The 20,864-nt window shown below is 44.2% G+C and overlaps 1 protein-coding gene across 2 annotated transcripts in view; it reads left to right on the top strand.

Annotated features, from left to right (window-relative positions):
- LOC137369389 (trimeric intracellular cation channel type B-A-like) overlaps window positions 1-20,864 on the top strand; it is a 53,395-nt gene that overhangs the window by 22,837 nt on the left and 9,694 nt on the right. For both annotated transcript variants that reach the window (XM_068030534.1, XM_068030535.1), the window contains exons 3-4: window positions 11,074-11,258; window positions 12,082-12,169. In XM_068030534.1, the coding sequence (XP_067886635.1) occupies window positions 11,074-11,258; window positions 12,082-12,169 (273 nt within the window). The remainder of the gene's footprint in view (window positions 1-11,073; window positions 11,259-12,081; window positions 12,170-20,864) is intronic.

Below are 20,864 nucleotides of genomic sequence, written 5' to 3'. Positions count from 1 at the left end.
AGGTGCTGTTGCCTCCATAGTACGTCACCTTGTCCTGCAAGAGAAGGGGAAGTGTGGTACGATGTGGGTGATGAGGCTGTCCTGGTTGAATAGCTGGAAGTGTGTTCAACCTGTGATATGTGGGTGTGAGGCTTGCAGCATTGGTAACTGTGTGAGGGTGAGGTGAAACAAATGATTTTCAGGGATACATCCTGATTGAAATTGTTGGTAGGTGAATGATGGGGGGGTATGATGATTCAAAGTGATTCCTGACAACGCAGCGGCCAGCTGACGTCATCAGTGTGTGCCAAATTGTGCAAATGCGCAGCTACATCTTGCCAAGACTAAGTGGCGCATGCGCATGATGATGTCACTGCACCAATGTCATCGCGTATCCCCACCTGGTCCATCTTCGCGCATGTGCGATACAGCGTCATCGGGTATTCAGCCCCCCACTCGGCTGGAGCGAGCAACTGAATGGGAGGCTGGAACGCTCCCCCCTCGCTCCAGACCTCGCTGCTCTCCCCCCTGCACTCCCCTGACCGACTTTGTTCCTTGCTTTGCGCCACCCAGCTCTCCGGCCACTCACTCACTGCTTTCCCGCTCTCCCCCCCCCCCCCCCGCCGCTGCTCAGTCCAGCCGCTAACTCCACGCCCTCTCGGCCACTTGCTCCTACGTCGCCCTGTCACCCCTTGCTTCTTCAGGCGGCATGTTGAGACCGATCAAATGTAGGAGTGAATGGCCGGGAGGAGGGAAGCGGCGTGGCATGGAGCTAGCGGCTGGAGTGGGGGTGGGGGGCACGGGGGAAGCGGGGAGTGAGCGACTGGAGAGCGGGGTGCCGAGGAGAGGTGAACAATCAGGGAGGGGAGGAGGACGAGCAGCTAGGTCTGGAGCGAGCGGCTGGTGGGGAAGGGAGAAAGCGAGTTGACGAGGTGGGTGAGTGGCCGTTGGGGCGGGAACAAGTAGCTTCGTTCGGGTGAAATCAGTCCTGGTCAGTCATATAACCAAATCACAATAACAAATTGGCAGCACATTTTATACTCTGCCCAATTTTCCTTTCCATCCATCAGGGTGCCAATTCACTGTCTTCCAATGGAAATGCAATCATAAAACTCCTTTTGTATTTAATAGAATTACTGGAATATTAAATGGATCTGAGGATTACAGTTAGTATCCTAAAACTACATAGCATATTACTGGGCTTCCATTCAACTTAATGTAAGGGTAATAAAAGCAAAATACTGCGGATGCTGGAAATCTGAAACAAAAACAAGAAATGCTGGAATCACTCAGCAGGTCTGGCAGCATCTGTGGAAAGAGAAGCAGAGTTAACGTTTCGGGTCAGTGACCCTTCTTCGGAACTGACAAAGTTGTTAATGTAAGAGTAGTTTGCTAGAACGATCTAACCATAAGTTTTTCCTGTGATAAATTGAGCAGCGCAATCTTTAATCCTGGCGCTGCCTGAACGTCACACTCTGACATTCCAGTTGAAGAGCCTGCATTTGTGCATGTGCAAGTACTGCACCACCTAGTGGTTGCGTTGTCAGCAAACACAGCCGTGATGATTTAAGCAGTATCTGAGGCTCATGGTGTAATTGTTAGGATTTGGCATTTGAAGATGCATTCACTGACCTTTACCACTTGTGTCAGTTCATTGAACTTCTTGTGATACTGCATCCAGGTCCTCAGGACATAGCAGTTTTTCTGCAGTACAGGGGGAGATGCCACAGCTCCACCACTGTCCGGAGAGTCTAATTGCAGTGTGACGTTTACAAGGGCAATTTCTATTGTAAATGTGGACATGCAAGTTTATAATGGAAAAAGTTGAAATGGAAAGTGCCTGCACATATAAGATCTTAGAGATTCATTCTGTCTTGTCTTATTGTAACTTTCCTGCTACTTTCAGGATTCAACTTAGTCCAACAAGGGTGACTTGTCTGTGAATACAGCAAACCACTATGGGTACGAGTATATGTTGCTTATAAGTGGAGCAGATTTATTAAGTAGTATATGTTCAGTGCAAAAAAGTAATACTTATCGACAATAGTCACAGTCTGTTCCTCAGAACCTTGGCAGTAGCCCTCTGAGTGAATGGCGTGGTCTCTCTTTTCTTGCTGTGTTCTGTTCACTGAAGATTCTCTTCTTTCTTCCTCTGGATTTTGCAGCAGCTTCTTATGTTCAATAGCTGTTATTTTGTACCCTTTTTGGCCATCAGACCACCTTGTAGTTTACCTGATGGTTGGTCCAGATCCTGTGATGTCAGTTACTACTGTACTCTAATTGGGGCTTAATTAATAAAACATTTTGCCAATTATTAAGCTAAAAACCTATGAAGAGTTCTATTCATTACATTTTTTATCTCCTTGGACAGTATGAATTTGGACAGAAGTTGATTCTTTTTTAGCCAAGCTGTTGAATGTTATCAGGGTCACAGTACTTTTTCTGCTGACTTTGTGTCACAGTGACTTACAAAAGCCTTCTGACACTGAAGTTTCTTACAAGCTTAAGACTTAGATTTTAAACTTAATACTTTTAAATGAAAGCCCATTCTTCCTAGCATGATTCTTTCTTCATTAATTACAACTCAATCAAGGTCCATTGCTTTGTAATTGTTTCTTGACAGGTTACTACTTAAAACATTAATTTGATGAATACAGTTGCTGATACAAGACACAAAAATGACTTCTTTGGTCATGTGTTAGTATTAAGATGGCTAACTTGACCTTGTTAGTTATTACAGAGGATACAGTGTGAAAATGGTCACGCTAAGCTAAAATCTAGCTACCCAAACCTACTTGCATTATCTTCACAAAATATATCAACTCACATTTCTGCAATACATTTAACATCTAGCTGCTGCGCCTACTAACCTGTTCCTCCTGAAGTCCACTACAGCTGTCTTCACAGTGAGCCTGCTCGCTATTTTTGTGTCTGTTGCAAGTTTTAATATTGTGACACATGTATCTGCTCACCAATACTGTTTCCTGTCCTTTAGCTAACTTTCTATACATTCTCAATACTGTACATTTTAATGTTGTCAACAAGCATCCCACATGGAATCTTATTGAACAGTTTTGTTAAAAGTCCAGAATACACATGTTTTGAGTTTGAGTTGCATTATGGATATCTTCTCAGATGCAATGGTATGAGTTGCTCCCATAAATGGTCTGAGTATCTGGAGTTGACTTGCACTGCCGTATATCTGCTTGTATGATAGAGTAACCAAGGGAAAAACATCCTGTTGTGATCTGGGCCAGATACTCATGTTGTTCACTAATTTATTTCTTGAATCCAAAGTTGGACCGAGGAATCACTTGGTGAGATAAGATTTGAAATGAGCCTTTAAACTGCTTTATTCCCCATCTGATGAACATAACTCCAATGATAAATAACTCTCCGTTACATATTTCCATCAATACAACTTGTCTTCCTGTGGTAATATAAAAATAATGAACACCCAACACTTCTGACCTTCTCTGATTTCTGTCAGCATTCAAGGCCACTTGCTTGGAGGGCCCTGTGCCTTTCACAAACTGTTTCAGTACTACTTCTTTATCTATAACTATCCTATCTCGCTATTCCTTCTCTTTCCATCAATACCATTCATCTTTATGTAATAATATAAAATAATGAACACTTGACGCTTCACCATTTCAGTTGATTGTTTTGTCTAACTTAAAACTAATTTTTGATCCTATCTTGTGCAGCCCTTTACCTGATTTCTTATGCACTTGTGCTTTTATTAAAAACCAGCCAAACTTTGTTTGTGCCCATGTTTCTTATTTCTGGCTGTTCACATTCTGAAAGAAAGCAAAGATCTTCCAACACAATGGGTATAAGGCATTTAGCAATTTACTGAGACATGCTAACTAATTGCTGCTTTTCAGTCCATGATGAAACAACATTACAGCGACCTAATATAGCACCTCAACTGCCTATCATTTCAGAAACCCCTCCCCCTTTCCTTTAATACAACTTGTCCTTTTATAAATCAGTGCTTGCTGTTCTTTCAAGCTGAGTTTTAATTTTATCCTGTACAATGGCTTCTATAAGATTACTTATTACCATTATCCGTCTGAATGATCTATTTGCCTGTTTAACCCTTTTTCCCTTGAACAAAAGTGCTACACTGAGAAGAGTTCTTCAGTCCTCGGGCACAACTTCCATATCCAAGGATAACTAAAAGATCATAGTCACAGCTTTTTCTATTTCCTTTTTGGCTAGCCTTGGTATTTGCAGATGCTTGGCGTTTTCTTATTTCCTGCCTTTACTGCTGGGTACCTGCAGCATTAAGTAGGCTTCTGATGATTGGGCAGGAAGTGCGATCACACAATACTGTCCTTTTTTTTTTTAGAAATAATTTTTATCAGTTGCTTAACTGTTGTTTTGGTACCACTGTTTTTTCTTCAATAGCGTACATGTAATTTCCTTGGCCTCATTCTGTGCTCTAGGTTTGAACGTTGAAATTGTTCACCATGCATTGCGACCAAGGCGGGAGACGTGCATTGTCTTTCTCTAATTTCACTGCTCCACAGGTCACAACGTATATTTAAATGTTTTACCCAGTTACTGATTCGGCCAATTAGATATTTCATCTATTTTAGTTTCAGAATAAAATCCACCCACCAGGTTTCTTTAATAAACAAAAGTATTAATTTATTATAAAACAGGACTTGGTCAATAAATATGCAAAGCTTTAACACACAGTTTGAAATATGACATTAAATATATATTCCCTTCTAAATACCCAACACACACAAATACGCATACACACACACCAGTTAAAGGAAAAATAAAGATGCTTTAGCCAAAGTACTTGTTAATCCTTGAAGAAAAGGGATGATATGTACCAGATGGCCTACAGTCTGGCATCTGAGTACACGCAAACGGGTGACTGGGATCTTTTCAGAAGCCGTTCGTTCAGGAGACGTTGAGCGGACGTCTTCCAGATGTTTCTCAGGAGAAATGCTGCTTCAGTTTTTCTATTTTGTTTTATTCGTTCCTGGGATGTGGGCATCACTGGCTAAGACAGAATTTATTGCCCATCCCTAATTGCCCTTGAGAAGGTAGTGGTGAGCTGCCTTCTTGAACCGCTGGAGTCCATGTGGGGTAGGTACACATACAGTGCTATTAGGAAGGGAGTTCCAGGATTTTGACCCAGCGATGGTGAAGGAATGACAATACAGTTCCAAGTCAGGATGGTGTGTGGCTTGGAGGGGAACTTGCAGGTGGTGGTGTTCTCGTACATCTGCTGCCCTTGTTCTTCTAGGTGGTAGAGGTCGAGGGTTTGGAAAGTGCTGTCGAAGGAACCTTGGTGCGTTGCTGCAGTGCATTTTGTAGATGTTAGACATTGCTGCCTCTGTGCGTCGGTGGTGGAGGGAGTGAATGTTTGTGAATGGGGTGACAGTCAAGCGGGCTGCTTTGTCCTGGATGGTGTCGAGCTTCTTGAGTGTTGTTGAAGCTGCACCCATCCAGGCAAGTGGCGAGTATTCCATCACACTCCTGACTTGTGCCTTGTAGATGGTGGACAGGCTTTGGGGAGTCAGGATGTGAGTTATTCACCGTAGGATTTCTAGCCTCTGACCTGCTTTTGTAGCCACAGTATTTTATATGGTTACTCCAGTTCAGTTTCTGGTCAATGGTAACCCCGCCGCCCCCCCCCCCCCCGCACAAGATGTTGATAGTGGGGGATTCAGCAATCGTAATGCCATTGAATGCCAAGGGGTTATGGTTAGATTCTCTCTTGTTGGAGGTTGTCATTGCCTGGCACTTGTGGCGTGAATGTAACTTGCCACTTATTGGCTCAAGCCTAGATAATGTCCAGGTCTTGCTGCATTTCTACACGGGCTGCTTCAGTATCTGAGGAGTCGCGAATGGTGTTGAACATTGTGCAATCATCAGCGAGCATCCCCACTTCTGACCTTATGATTGAAGGAAGGTCATAAATGAAGCAGCTAAAGATAATTGGGCCTAGGAACTCTTGCAGTGATGTCCTGGAGCTGAGATGATTGACCAACAACCACATCCATCTCCTTTGCACTAGGTATGACTCCAACCAACGGAGAGTTTTCCTCTGACTCCTGTTGATTCCAGTTTTGCTTGGGCTCCTTGATGCCATACTGCCTTGAATGCTGCCTTGATGTCAAGGGCAGTCACTCTCACCTCACCTCTTGAGTTCAGCTCTTTTGTCCATGTTTGAACCAAGGCTGTAATGAGGTCAGGAGCTGAGTGGCCTTGGCGGAACCCAAACTGAGTGTCAGTGTGCAGGTTATTGCTAAGCAAGTACCATTTGATAACACTGTCGATGATGCCTTCCATCATTTTACGGATGATTGAGAGTAGAATGATGGGGCGGTAATTGACTGGGTTGGACTTGTCCCTGTACACAAAAAGCAGGACATACCTGGGCAATTTTCCACATTGCCGGGTAGATGCCAGTGTTGTAGTTGTACTGGAACAGCTTGGCTAGGGGAGCGGCAAATTCTGGAGCACGAGTCTTCAGTACGATTGCCGGAATGTTGTCAGGGCCCATAGCCTTTGCAGTATCCAGTGCCTTCTGTCGTTTCTTGATATCATGCTCTGACGAAAGTCATACCTGCCACATGGCAACGTATCAATTTCGTCATATGGAGCAGTATTTGAACTTTTACTGGACATTGAACATAACTTATTTAAAAAGACCACAGAGCTAAATGGCTGAACGCATGGCTGCACATTTGCATTCTGAAAAAGAGTTGCATAGAGAGACAATGGAGTGTTCCCTGATTCAATCGGCCAAATTGTCTTTTTCATCATCACGATAGATAAAACCTTTGAGAGTCATTGTCTGTGTACGAGCCAGCACACAAGCCCCCCGCCCTCCCCCTCACCGAGTGTGTCTAGTAAGCTTTGGAGAATCAACATCCCTTGCACGTGATGCTGTTTCAAACACAGAGCTGGTGACATGACGAACCTGTTGACCAACTTGGAATTTGATTGAATTGTGCCTCACAAAAAGGTTTGGGAAGACTGCAATTGAACTTCCAGAAGACAGCAGCTCTCTCTCTCTCTATCGCGCTCTCTCTCTCTATCGCGCTCTCTCTCTCTCTCTATCGCGCTCTCTCTCTCTCTCTTTCGCGCTCTCTCTCTCTATCGCGCTCTCTCTCTCTATCGCGCTCTCTCTCTCTATCGCGCTCTCTCTCTCTATCGCGCTCTCTCTCTCTATCGCGCTCTCTCTCTCTATCGCGCTCTCTCTCTCTATCGCTCTCTCTCTCTCTCTCTCTCTCTCTCTCTCTCGCGCGCGCTCTCTCTCTCGCGCGCGCTCTCTCTCGCACGCGCGCCGCGCGCGCGCGCTCTCTCTCTCGCGCGCGCTCTCTCTCGCGCGCGCTCTCTCTCGCGCGCGCTCTCTCTCGCGCGCGCGCAGCGCCTCTCTCTCTCTCGCGCGCTCTCTCTCTCGCGCGCGCTCTCTCTCGCGCGCGCTCCTCTCTCTCGCGCGCTCTCTCTCGCGCGCGCTCTCTCTCTCTCGCGCTCTCTCTCTCGCGCTCTCTCTCGCGCGCTCTCTCTCTCGCGCTCTCTCTCGCGCGCTCTCTCGCGCTCTCTCTCGCGCTCTCTCTCGCGCTCTCTCTCGCGCTCTCTCTCGCGCTCTCTCTCGCGCTCTCTCTCGCGCTCTCTCGCTCGCGCTCTCTCTCTCGCGCTCTCTCTCTCGCGCTCTCTCTCTCGCGCTCTCTCTCTCGCGCTCTCTCTCTCGCGCTCTCTCTCTCGCGCTCTCTCTCTCGCGCTCTCGCTCTCTCGCTCTCTCGCTCTCTCGCTCTCTCGCTCTCTCGCTCTCTCGCTCTCATCGCTCTCGCTCTCGCTCTCTCTCGCTCTCTGCTCGCTCTCTCTCGCGCCCGCGCCCTCTCTCTCTCTCTTTCACTCTCTTTCTCTCTCTCGCACACGCCCTCTCTCTCACGCGCGCCCTCTGTTTCTTGAAGGTGTGCACTAGCCCCAACGAGGACTGCAAGACTTAATTCCAATCAAGGTCTTACATCCAAACCGAAGACAGTAACTGAATTCCATTTACTCCTCCAGACCCCCCCTCTTTATTCTTTCTCCCCCTCTGTATCTATCCATTTGTGTACCTGTTTATCGCGTATGCATGCTAGCGTGGTTGTGTCGAATATTTTTAGTAACTTTAACTGAGTTGGAGTGTTCAGGTTAGTAAACACACCTTTCTTGTTTAAAACTGCGAAAGTCTGTCTGGTTCATTTACAATTGCAATTGAGGGCAGTGAGCAAGGACTCACAGAGGTGAAGCTAAAACACTGTTTTTAAAAATTAATTGCTGTTATTGCCAGAGGGGAGCTTGAGACCCCTTCCTCACCAGTTCGTAACAACACAGAGTGAATTGAATTGGCTGAAGACTGGCATCTGTGATACTGGGGACCTCAGGAGGAGGCCAAGATGGATCATCAATTCGGCACTTCTGGCTGAAGATTGTTGCAAATGCTTCTGCCTTATCTTTTGCACTGATCTGCTGGGCTCCCGCATTATTGAGGATGGGGACATTTGTGCAGCCACCTCCTCCAGTTAGTTGTTTAATTGTCCACCACCATTTATAACTAGATGTGGCAGGACTTGGATCTGATCCATTGGTTGTGGGATCGCTTAGCTCTGTCTATCGCATGCTGCTTACACTGTTTAGTATGCAAGTATTCCTGTGTTGTAGCTTCACCAGGTTGACACCTCATTTTGAGGTATGCCTGGTGCTGCTCCTGGCATGCCCTCCTGCACTCCTCATTGAACCAGGGTTGGTCCCCCAGCTTCATGGTAATGGTAGAGTGGGGGATTTGCCGTCCATGAGGTTGCAGATTGTGGTTGAGTACAATTCTTTTGCTGCTGATGGTCCACAGCGCCTCACGGATGCCCAGTTTTGCTTTGCTAGATCTGTTTGAAATCTATCCCATTTAGCACGGTGGTAGTGCCACACAACACGATGGACGGTATCCTCAATGTGAAAGCGGGACTTAGTCTCCACAAGGACTGTGTGGTGGTCATTCCTACCAATACTGTCATGGACAGATGCATCTGCGACAGGCAGATTGATGAGGATGAGGTCAAGTATATTTTTCCGTCATGTTGGTTCCCTCATCACTTGCCGCAGACGGAATCTCACAGCTATGTCCTTCAGGACTCGGCCAGCTCGGTCAGTAGTGGTGCTACTGAGCCACTCTTGGTGATGGACATTGAAGTCCCCCACCCAGAGTATATTCTACGCCCTTGCCGCCCTCAGTGCTTCCTCCAAGTGCTGTTCAACATGGAACAGCACTGATTCATCAGCTGAGGGAGGGCGGTAGGTGGTAATCAGCAGGAGGCTTCCTTGCCCATGTTTGACCTAATACCATAAGACTTCATGGGGCCTGGAGTCGATGCTGAGGACTCTCAGGGCAACTCCCTCCTGACTGTATACCACTGTGCCGCCACCTGTGGTGGGTCTGTCCTGCTGATGGGACAGGACATACCCGGGGATGGTGATGGTGGTGTCTGGGACATTGTCTGTCAGGTATGATTCGGTGAGTATGACTATGTCAGGCTGTTGCTTGACTAGTCTGTGGGACAGCTCTCCAACTTTGGCACAAGACCCTAGATGTTATTAAGGAGGACTTTTCAGGGTCAACAGAGCTGGGTTTGCCATTGTTTCCATTGCCTAGGTTAATGCTGGGTGATCCGTCTGGTTTCATTCCTCATTGACATTGTAGCGGTTAGGTACAACTGAGTGGCTTGCTGGACCATTTCAGAGGGCATTTCAGAGTCAACCACATTGCTGTGGGTCTGGAGTCACATGTTGGCCAGACCAGGTAAGGACAGCAGATTTTCTTCACTAAAGGACATTAATGAACCAGATGGGTTTTTACAACAATCGACAATGGTTTCATGGCCATCATTAGACTAGCTTTTTTTACATTTGATTCTCAGGGTTTCTCAAAGAGATGTTAGCAGGCTGACCTCCAATTGACACAAAACAGTATTCAAATTGAAATTAGCTCGTGACCACCATAAATCTTGACGTCACTTCTCTGTAAACAACTCCCATAGTCGGAAGGCACTTGCTGTTTACTTAGCTGAAGAAGTGACTTCCAGTAAATGTTTTTCAACAGAAAGCTCAAGTCCTTCCAGTGAATCTTTTAAAAAAAAGTCCAGCTTCTATGGAATCACTTCAATCCCAAAGAATCCATCTCCACAATCTTCAACTATGAGTCCTCAAAAAATTTAAAAATAGAAGCACTTTCATAACACGTGAGAAAGGACATTTTTAAAATGTGTATTTAGCCATGGTGTTAAATGTAATCATGCCTTTGCAGTTGTGGATGGGCACAGAGATGCTTGCACCTGAAGCAGGTCATGAGTGCATGTCAGAGGTTTATTGCAGCTACTGTCTGGCAGAGAGGAAACATTTAGGAAATGTATTTTTTTACCTGCTCAGCAGCCAGATGTTAATTTGAAGAGTAGTTGTAAAGTCCTTCCATGGATGGATTCTCAATTTTTTTACCAAATGTTACTGGTCTCTTGTGGTAAATACAATGAAATATAGCAACAACCTTTCACTTGAAAGAGCCCATCTGCATTCTAGGATGCTTGATTTTAACATGCTTATTTTTTAAGCAGAAATTCAAACAATTTCTCTGAATTGCTTACAAACTGAATATATTGGGGGCTCCATAATATTGTGACTTTATCCAGTGGGGTATTTGACCTGTACAGACTTCAAAAAAGATCCAGGTAGGGTGCTCCAATGTGCTTCGTCAGCAATGTTAGTGTTTCTCACTACACGTGGAGAAATTGCAAATCTCTGGTGAAGTGCATGTTTCAGTGTTCTCCTCTGTCAAATAACCTAGACTAACACATGAAGAATATGTCAGAGGGTGACCAGTGCTTGTGGGTCAGTGCCCCTGCATGGACTTGACGCCTTAAGGAGAGGAAGGAGGAGCAAAAAATTGAACCAAAAAACTGTGATAAATGTTAGCCGAATTGTTAGATTTGAATTTTACAATAAAGAAATGTTAATTGTAGACACATTGTGGATTTATATATTGTGCTGAGAAAAAGCCCCAATCCTCATCCTTTTTTTCAATATTTTTAGGTATTTGATATTCTACTGTCCATATGACAAGTTCTACAAATGCTGCAATTTTTTGCCATCCAAGTTATTTATAGCCGGTATGAAAGAAGTGACAAGAGCCCGCAAAATTGTTGGAGGTGTAATGGATGCGCACAGTCGGTACAGAAACGGCTGGCTTGCTGTGATTGCTGTTGGATGGGCTAAAGGTAAGAGGTCTCTTCCTTGGTTTGTATCACATACCACGTTTGAACTTTTTTTGTTTTTTTTTTTCGCCCTGCCTTTCGGTTCTGAATCTGGATTTTTTTTTAGTCTGTACAGGCCAATTACCCCACTGGATAAAGTCATAATATTATGGAGCCCCCAATATATTCAGTTTCTAAGCATTCAGAGAAATTATTTGATTTTCTGCTTAAAAACATTTCAAAATTAGCATGTTGAAATCAAGCGTCCTAGAATGCAGATGAATATTTCAGGTGAAAGGTTATTGCTATATTTCATTGTATTTACCACAAGACATCTGTAATATTTGGTTAAAAAAATTGAGAATCCATCCATGTAGGAACTTTACAACTACTCTTCAAATTAACATCGGGCTGCTGAGCAGGTCAAAAAAAAATTCCTAAATGATTCCTCTCTGCCTAACAGTAGCAGCAATAAACCTCTGACATGCACTCATGATCTGCTTCAGGTGCAGGCATCTCTGTGCCCATTCATATTGTGACACAGTTACATTAGCACCAGTTGGCCTCCGCTACCCAAATAGAAATCAGGAGATGGAATTCCAGCTACTTTCATTTCTTCTACTCTTCCCTTTGCATGGGAAGTGCACTACCAACTATGACACCAGGAGAGGCATAGTTGAGTATGTTGGGGCAGGATGGGGTACGATTCCATTGCAAAACAAAATTATGGTGGGTGATATTAAGTACTTCTGCCTCTTTGACAGTAGTGATAATAGATAATTAATTCAATGTTACTTCTGTGCAAATCTTTTTATGGTCTATTTCCAATTAAGTTCTCTTTCCACAGGTGCTGGTTCTGGGCTGATAGCTAACTTTGAACAACTAGTGCGGGGTGTCTGGATACCTGAGAGAAATGAGTTGCTGAAAATGTCCTAGTACGTGGTTGGTTTTAAAATTGCATTAAATATGTTCTAAGCAGTTCCAAACTGAAGTAAAGATGAGAAAATGCCTTCCAAGTCGGTTCAGGTTTTTAGGCTGTCCTTTATCAAGAAATCAGTTTGGACCTTATTGCTTATTGGACCTATTTAGTTTTTATCCCATACTAGATAGTAATTAATAATTAAATTTTATTTTACAAATGGGAAATGAAGCATCTGGTAAAGAATGTAAACTACAGCAGTACAATTTTTATTGGAAATGTCATTTTTTTTTTAAATTTAGAGATACAGCACTGAAACAGGCCCTTTCGGCCCACCAAGTCTGTGCCGACCAAGACCCACCCATTTATACTAACCCTACAGTAATCCCATATTCCCTACCACCTACCTACACTAGGGGCAATTTACAATGGCCAATTTACCTATCACCTGCAAGTCTTTGGCGGTGGGAGGAAACCGGAGCACCGCGGTCACAGGGAGAACTTGCAAACTCCGCACAGGCAGTACCCAAAATTGAACCCAGGTCCCTGGAGCTTTGAGGCTGCAGTGCTAACCACTGCGCCACTGTGCCGCTTGTGGGATTTAAAAAAAAAAGAAAATTACAGAGATCAAAGTAACTCACTGAAAAAAGTTTAGCCAGAACCTAAAATTCCTAAATTCATAGACAAGATCATTTAATGCCTAGCCTGGTATAACAAAGATCTCTAACACCTACATTGCAAATTTTATTCTCTTTAGTCAGTGGAAAGAATATTACATTCTTCTCCATTTTTCAATCTCTGCATACAAATGAAATGTTCTGTCATCTTTATTTAAAAAAACAAGTGCCCTGAAACAGATGTTCCCCCTTTCTACACAAAAACTTTATTCTGGGCCATATATTTCTTTAATTTTTTTTCTTTGATGGCAGTTATGTTTCCACATGCTCAAAACAAGCTATTTTTGCCTCCTTAGTTTAAAATCAATGAACAACATGGCTCAAAGACTGGTGTGGTAAAAGCGGGTATATAAAAGCAAAATACTGCGGATGCTGGAAATCTGAAACAAAAACAAGAAATGCTGGAATCACTCAGCAGGTCTGGCAGCATCTGTGGAAAGAGAAGCAGAGTTAACGTTTCGGGTCAGTGACCCTTCTTCGGAACTGACAAATATTAGAAAAGTCACAGATTATAAGCAAGTGAGGTGGGGGTGGGGCAAGAGATAACAAAGGAGAAGGTGCAGATTGGACCAGGCCACATAGCTGACCAAAAGGTCACGGAGCAAAGGCAAACAATATGTTAATGGTGTGTTGAAAGACAAAGCATTAGTACAGATTAGGTGTGAATACACTGAATATTGAACAGCAGCAAGTGCAAACCTGAAAGAAAACCTGAAAAAAACAGTGGGTAAGCAAACTGAACAAACTAAGATGAAATGAAATAAATGCTAAAAAAGAATGTAAAAAAAAAAGGAAGAAAAAAATAACTAAAAATGAAAGTAAAGTGGGGGGCTGTCACGCTCTGAAATTATTGAACTCAATGTTCAGTCCGGCAGGCTGTAGTGTGCCTAATCGGTAGATGAGATGCTGTTCCTCGAGCTTGCGTTGATGTTCACTGGAACACTGCAGCAATCCCAGGACAGAGATGTGAGCATGAGAGCAGGGGGGAGTGTTGAAATGGCAAGCAACCGGAAGCTCAGGGTCCTGCTTGCGGACTGAACGGAGATGTTCCGCAAAACGGTCACCCAGTCTTGCTTGCCATTTCAACACTCCCCCCTGCTCTCATGCTCACATCTCTGTCCTGGGATTGCTGCAGTGTTCCAGTGAACATCAACGCAAGCACGAAGAACAGCATCTCATCTACCGATTAGGCACAATACAGCCTGCCGGACTGAACATTGAGTTCAATAATTTCAGAGCGTGACAGCCCCCCACTTTACTTTCATTTTTAGTTATTTTTTTCTTTTTTTTTACATTCTTTTTTACATTTTTTACAATCTTTTTTTGCATTTATTTCATTTCATCTTAGTTTGTTCAGTTTGCTTACCCACTGTTTTTTTTTCAGGTTTGCACTTGCTGCTGTTCAATATTCAGTGTATTCACATGTAATCTGTACTAATGCTTTGTCTTTCAACACACCATTAACATATTGTTTGCCTTTGCTCCGTGACCTTTTGGTCAGCTATGTGGCCTGGTCCAATCTGCACCTTCTCCTTTGTTATCTCTTGCCCCACCCCCACCTCACTTGCTTATAATCTGTGACTTTTCTAATATTTGTCAGTTCCGAAGAAGGGTCACTGACCCAAAACGTTAACTCTGCTTCTCTTTCCACAGATGCTGCCAGACCTGCCGAGTGATTCCAGCATTTCTTGTTTTTGTTTGTGGTAAAAGCAGGTTCTGGGTCGTGGGGCACTGGCACCAGTACTGGGGAAACTGGTGATTGTACCGTTGGGACGGTCTACACTTGAACCGTGCTGGGGCTAGTGAGCGCATAACTAGGGAAGTAGAGAGGGTTTTAAATGAACAGTGGGGCCAAGGGATCAAATTTGGGAAGATATGGTAAATCAAGGAGTAGAGACAAGGCAAGAGAGAAAGTTATTAATATGGGAAATGATGGACTGTGACGGGAAGGAACAGAGCGTACAAATCTAAGAGTAAATCAACACATAACGCTAGAGGTTACAAAAATAATAAAAGGACGAAACTAAAGGCTCTGTATCTGAATGCACGTAGCATTTGAAACAAAACAGATGAACTGAGAGCACAAATAGAAATAAATACGTACGATCTAATAGCCATTACAGAGACATGGCTGCAGGACGACATAGATTGGGATCTGAATATTGAAGGTGGAGGTGTAGCTCTGTTAATTAATGATGGTATTAGCACATTGGAGAGGGATGACCTAAGTTCAGGAGACCAGGATGTAGAAGCAGTTTGGATAGAGATGAGAAATCATAAAGGCAAGAAGTCACTTGTGGAAGTGGTATACAGGCCACCTAACATTAACCGCACTGTAGGATGGGGTATAAAGGAAGAAATAATGGCAGCTTATCAGAAAGGTACAGCGATAATTATGGAGGATTTTAACCTACAGATAGACTGGAAAAATCAGATGGGCAGAGGTGGCCTAGATGAGGAGTGCATAGAATGTTTTCGGGATAATTTCTTGGAACAATACGTTCTGGAGCCAACCAGAGAGCAGGCTATACTAGACCTGGTAGTGTGCAACGAGATAGGATTGATTTAATGACCTCATAGTTAAGGTGCCCCTAGGTAGCAGCGATAATAATATGCTTGAATTTTACATTCAGTTTGAGAAAGAGATGAGTGGGTCCAAGACTAGTATTTTAAACTTAAAAATAAGGGCAATTATGAGGGCGTGAAAGCAGAGCTAGCTACAGTGAACTGGCCAATCAGGTTAAGGGATAGATCAATAGCGATGCAGTGGCAGACATTTAAGGGGATATTTCAGAATACACAGAATAGATACATTTCAACGTGAAAGAAAAATTCCAAGAGTGGGACCCACCATCTGTGGTTAACTAAAACAATTAAAGATGGCATCAAACATAAAGAAAAAGCCTATAATTACACAAAGATGGGAGGCAGGTCAGAAGATTGGACAGAATATAAAAAAACAGCAAAGAACAACTAAAAGGTTGATAAGAAAGGTAAAATCAGAGTACGAGAGAAAGCTAGCTAGAAATATAAAGACAGATAGTAAGAGTTTCTATGGATATGTAAAAAAGAAAAGATAAGAAAGTGAGCGTTGGTCTTATAGAAAGTGAGCCTGGGGAATTAATAATGGATACTAAGGAAATGGCAGATGAATTGAACAGATATTTTGCATCGGTCTTCACAATTGAGGATACAAGTAACATAGAACATTACAGCGCAGTACAGGCCCTTCGGCCCTCGATGTTGCGCCGACCTGTGAAACCATCTGACCTAAACTATTCCATTTTCATCCATATGTCTATCCAATGACCACTTAAATGCCCTTAAAGTTGGCGAGTTTACTACTGTTGCAGGCAGGGCGTTCCACGCCCCTACTACTCTCTGAGTAAAGAAACTACCTCTGACATCTGTCCTATATCTATCACCCCTCAACTTAAAGCTATGTCCCCTCATGTTTGCCATCACCATCCGAGGAAAAAGACTCTCACTATCCACCCTATCTAACCCTCTGATTATCTTAAATGTCTCTATTAAGTCACCTCTCCTCCTCCTTCTCTCTAACGAAAACAACCTCAAGTCCCTCAGCCTTTCCTCGTAAGACCTTCCCTCCATACCAGGCAACATCCTAGTAAATCTCCTCTGCACCCTTTCCAAAGCTTCCACATCCTTCCTATAATGCGGTGACCAGAACTGCACGCAATACTCCAGGTGCGGCCGCACCAGAGTTTTGTACAGCTGCAGCATGACCTCGTGGCTCCGAAACTCGATCCCCCTACTAATAAAAGCTAACACACCATATGCCTTCTTAACAGCCCTATTAACCTGGGTGGCAACTTTCAGGGATTTATGTACCTGGACACCAAGATCTCTCTGCTCATCTATACTACCAAGAATCTTCCCATTAGCCCAGTACTCTGCATTCCTGTTACTCCTTCCGAAGTGAATCACCTCACACTTTTCCGCATTAAACTCCATTTGCCATCTCTCAGCCCAACTCTGCAGCCTATCTATGTCCCTCTGTAACCTACAACATTCTTCGGCACTATCCACAACTCCACCGACCTTCGTGTCATCCGCAAATTTACTAACCCACCCTTCTACACCCTCATCCAGGTCATTTATAAAAATGACAAACAGCAGTGGCCCCAAAACAGATCCTTGCGGTACACCACTAGTAACTAAACTCCAGGATGAACATTTGCCATCAACCACCACCCTCTGTCTTCTTTCAGCTCGCCAATTTCTGATCCAAAGCACTAAATCACCTTCAATCCCATACTTCCGTATTTTCTGCAATAGCCTACCGTGGGGAACCTTATCAAACGCCTTACTGAAATCCATATACACCACATCCACGGCTTTACCCTCATCCACCTGTTTGGTCACCTTCTCAAAAAACTCAATAAGGTTTGTGAGGCACGACCTACCCTTCACAAAACCGTGCTGACTATCGCTAATGAACTTATTCTTTTCAAGATGATTATAAATCCTATCTCTTATAACCTTTTCCAACATTTTACCCACAACCGAAGTAAGGCTCACAGGTCTATAATTACCAGGGCTGTCTCTACTCCCCTTCTTGAACAAGGGGACAACATTTGCTATCCTCCAGTCTTCCGGCACTATTCCTGTCGACAATGACGACATAAAGATCAAGGACAAAGGCTCTGCAATCTCCTCCCTGGCTTCCCAGAGAATCCTAGGATAAATCCCATCTGGCCCAGGGGACTTATCTATTTTCACACTTTCCAAAATTGCTAACACCTCCTCCTTGTGAACCTCAATCCCATCTAGCCTAGTAGTCTGTATCTCAGTATTCTCCTCGACATCATTTTCTTTCTCTACTGTAAATACTGACGAAAGATATTCATTTAACGCTTCCCCTATCTCCTCTGATTCCACACACAACTTCCCACTACTATCCTTGATTGGCCCTAATCTAACTCTAGTCATTCTTTTATTCCTGATATACCTATAGAAAGCCTTAGGGTTTTCCTTGATCCTATCCGCCGCTTGGCCATGTGAGCCGCATGGAAGATGGCAGGATCCCCAAAGACACATTGTACAGCGAGCTCGCCACTGGTATCAGACCCACCGGCCGTCCATGTCTCCGTTATAAAGACGTCTGCAAACGCGACATGAAATCGTGTGACATTGATCACAAGTCGTGGGAGTCAGTTGCCAGCATTCGCCAGAGCTGGCGGGCAGCCATAAAGACAGGGCTAAATTGTGGCGAGTCGAAGAGACTTAGTAGTTGGCAGGAAAAAAGACAGAGGCGCAAGGGGAGAGCCAACTGTGCAACAGCCCCAACAAACAAATTTCTCTGCAGCACCTGTGGAAGAGCCTGTTACTCCAGAATTGGCCTTTATAGCCACTCCAGGCGCTGCTTCACAAACCACTGACCACCTCCAGGCGCGTATCCATTGTCTCTCGAGATAAGGAGGCCCAAAAGAAATCCGCCAATGACTTCTCGTGTCCTCTCCTCGCTCTTCTAAGCTCTCCCTTTAGATCCTTCCTGGCTAGCTCGTAACTCTCAAGCGCCCTAACTGATCCTTCACGTCTCATCCTAACATAAGCCACCTTCTTCCTCTTGACAAGCGCTTCAACTTCTTTAGTAAACCACGGCTCCCTCGCTCGACAACTTCCTCCCTGCCTGACGGGTACATACTTATCAAGGACACGCAGTAGCTGCTCCTTGAATAAGCTCCACATTTCGATTGTGCCCATCCCCTGCAGTTTCCTTCCCCATCCTATGCATCCTAAATCTTGCCTAATCGCATCATAATTTCCTTTCCCCCAGCTATAATTCTTGCTCTACGGTATATACCTGTCCCTGCCCATCGCTAAGGTAAACCTAACCGAATTGTGATCACTGTCACCAAAGTGCTCACCTACATCTAAATCTAACAGCTGGCCGGGTTCATTACCCAGTACCAAATCCAATGTGGCATCGCCCCTGGTTGGCCTGTCTACATACTGTGTCAGAAAACCCTCCTGCACACACTGGACAAAAACTGACCCATCTAAAGTACTCGAACTATAGTATTTCCAGTCAATATTTGGAAAGTTAAAGTCCCCCATAACAACTACCCTGTTACTCTCGCTCCTGTCGAGAATCATCTTCGCTATCCTTTCCTCTACATCTCTGGAACTATTCGGAGGTCTATAGAAAACTCCCAACAGGGTGACCTCACCTCTCCTGTTTCTAACCTCGGCCCATATTACCTCAGTAGACGAGTCCTCAAACGTCCTTTCTGCCGCCGTAATACTCTCCTTGATTAACAATGCCACACACCCCCCTCTTTTACCATCTTCTCTGTTCTTACTGAAACATCTAAATCCCGGAACCTGCAACATCCATTCCTGTCCCTGCTCTACCCATGTCTCCGAAATGGCCACAACATCGAGATCCCAGGTACCAACCCATGCTGCAAGCTCACCCACCTTATTCCGGATGCTCCTGGCATTGAAGTAGACACACTTTAAACCAAGTTCTTGCTTGCCAGTGCCCTCTTGCGTCCTTGTAACCTTATCCCTGACCTCACTACTCTCAACATCCTGTACACTGGAACTACAATTTAGGTTCCCATCCCCCTGCTGAATTAGTTTAAACCCCCCCCGAAGAGCACGAGCAAATCTCCCCCCCAGGATATTGGTACCCCTCTGGTTCAGGTGAAGACCATCCTGTTTGTAGAGGTCCCACCTACCCCAGTAACATCTCAGTATTAGCTGTAAGTCAGGAAATGGAAGGGAGGGAGGAACTCAAGAAAATTACAATCACCACTGAACAAATTGTTGGAGCTGCGGGCTGACAAGTCCCCGGGTCCTGATGGACTTCATCTAAGGGTGTTAAAAGAAGTGGCTAGTGAGATAGTTGATGCTTTCGTTTGGTTTTCCAAAATTCCCTAAATTCGGGGAAGATTCCGTTAAACTGGAAAATAGCCAATGTAACTCCTTTATTCAAAAAGGGAGGGGACAGAAAGTAGGAAACTACAGGCCAGTTAGCTTGACATCTGTTTTAGGGAAAATGTTAGGAGCTATTATTAAAGACGTTATAGCAGGGCATTTAGAAAAATTCAAGGTAATCAGGCAGAGTCAACATGGTTTTGAGAAAGGGAAATCATGTTTAACCAATTTATTGGAGTTCTTTGAGGGAGTTACATGTGCTGTGGATTAAGGTGAACCGGTGGATGTATTATACTTAGATTTCCAGAAGGTATTTGAAAAGGTGCCACATCAAAAGTTATTGCAGAAAATAAAAGCTCATGGTGTAGGGAGTAACATATCGGCATGGATAGAAGATTGGCTAGCTAACAGGAAATGAAGAGTAGGCATAAATAGGTCATTTTCTGGTTGGCAAGATGTAATGAGTGGTGTGCCACAGGGATCTGTGCTGGGGCCTCAACTTTTTACAATTTATATAAATGACTTGGATGAAGGGACCAAAGGTATGGTTGCTAAGTTTGCTGATGACACAAAGATAGGTAGGAAAGTAACTAGTGAAGAGGACATAAGGGGGCTACAAGAAATATAGATAGGTTAAGTGAGTCGGCAAAGATCTGGCAAATGGAGTATAATGTGGGAAAGTGGGAAATTGTCCACTTTGGCAGGAAGAATAAAAAAGAAGTATATCATCTAAAATGGTGAGAGATTGCAGTGCTCTGAGATGCAGAGGGATCTGGGTGTCCTAATGCATGAATCGCAAAAGGTTAGTATGCAGGTACAGCATGTAATTAGGAAAGCTGATAGAATGTTATTGTTTATTGTGAGGGGAATTGAATACAAAAGTAGGGAGTTTATGCTTCAGCTATACAGGGCATTGGTGAGACTACATCTGGAGTACTGTGTACAGTTCTGGTCTCCTTATTTAAGGAGGAGGTAAACGCGTTGGAGGTAGTGCAGAGAAGGTTTACTAGACTAATACCTGGAATAGGTGGGCTGTCTTATGATAGATTGGACAGGCTAGGCTTGTATCTGCTGGAATTTGGAAGAGTAAGAGGCGACTTGATTGAAACATATAAGATCCTGCGGGGT

Source organism: Heterodontus francisci, chromosome 4, assembly GCF_036365525.1.
Source record: "Heterodontus francisci isolate sHetFra1 chromosome 4, sHetFra1.hap1, whole genome shotgun sequence".
NCBI classification, from domain to species: domain Eukaryota; kingdom Metazoa; phylum Chordata; class Chondrichthyes; order Heterodontiformes; family Heterodontidae; genus Heterodontus; species Heterodontus francisci.
Note: the sequence above shows the minus strand (reverse complement) of the source record. Positions and strands in the feature narration are given on the sequence as shown.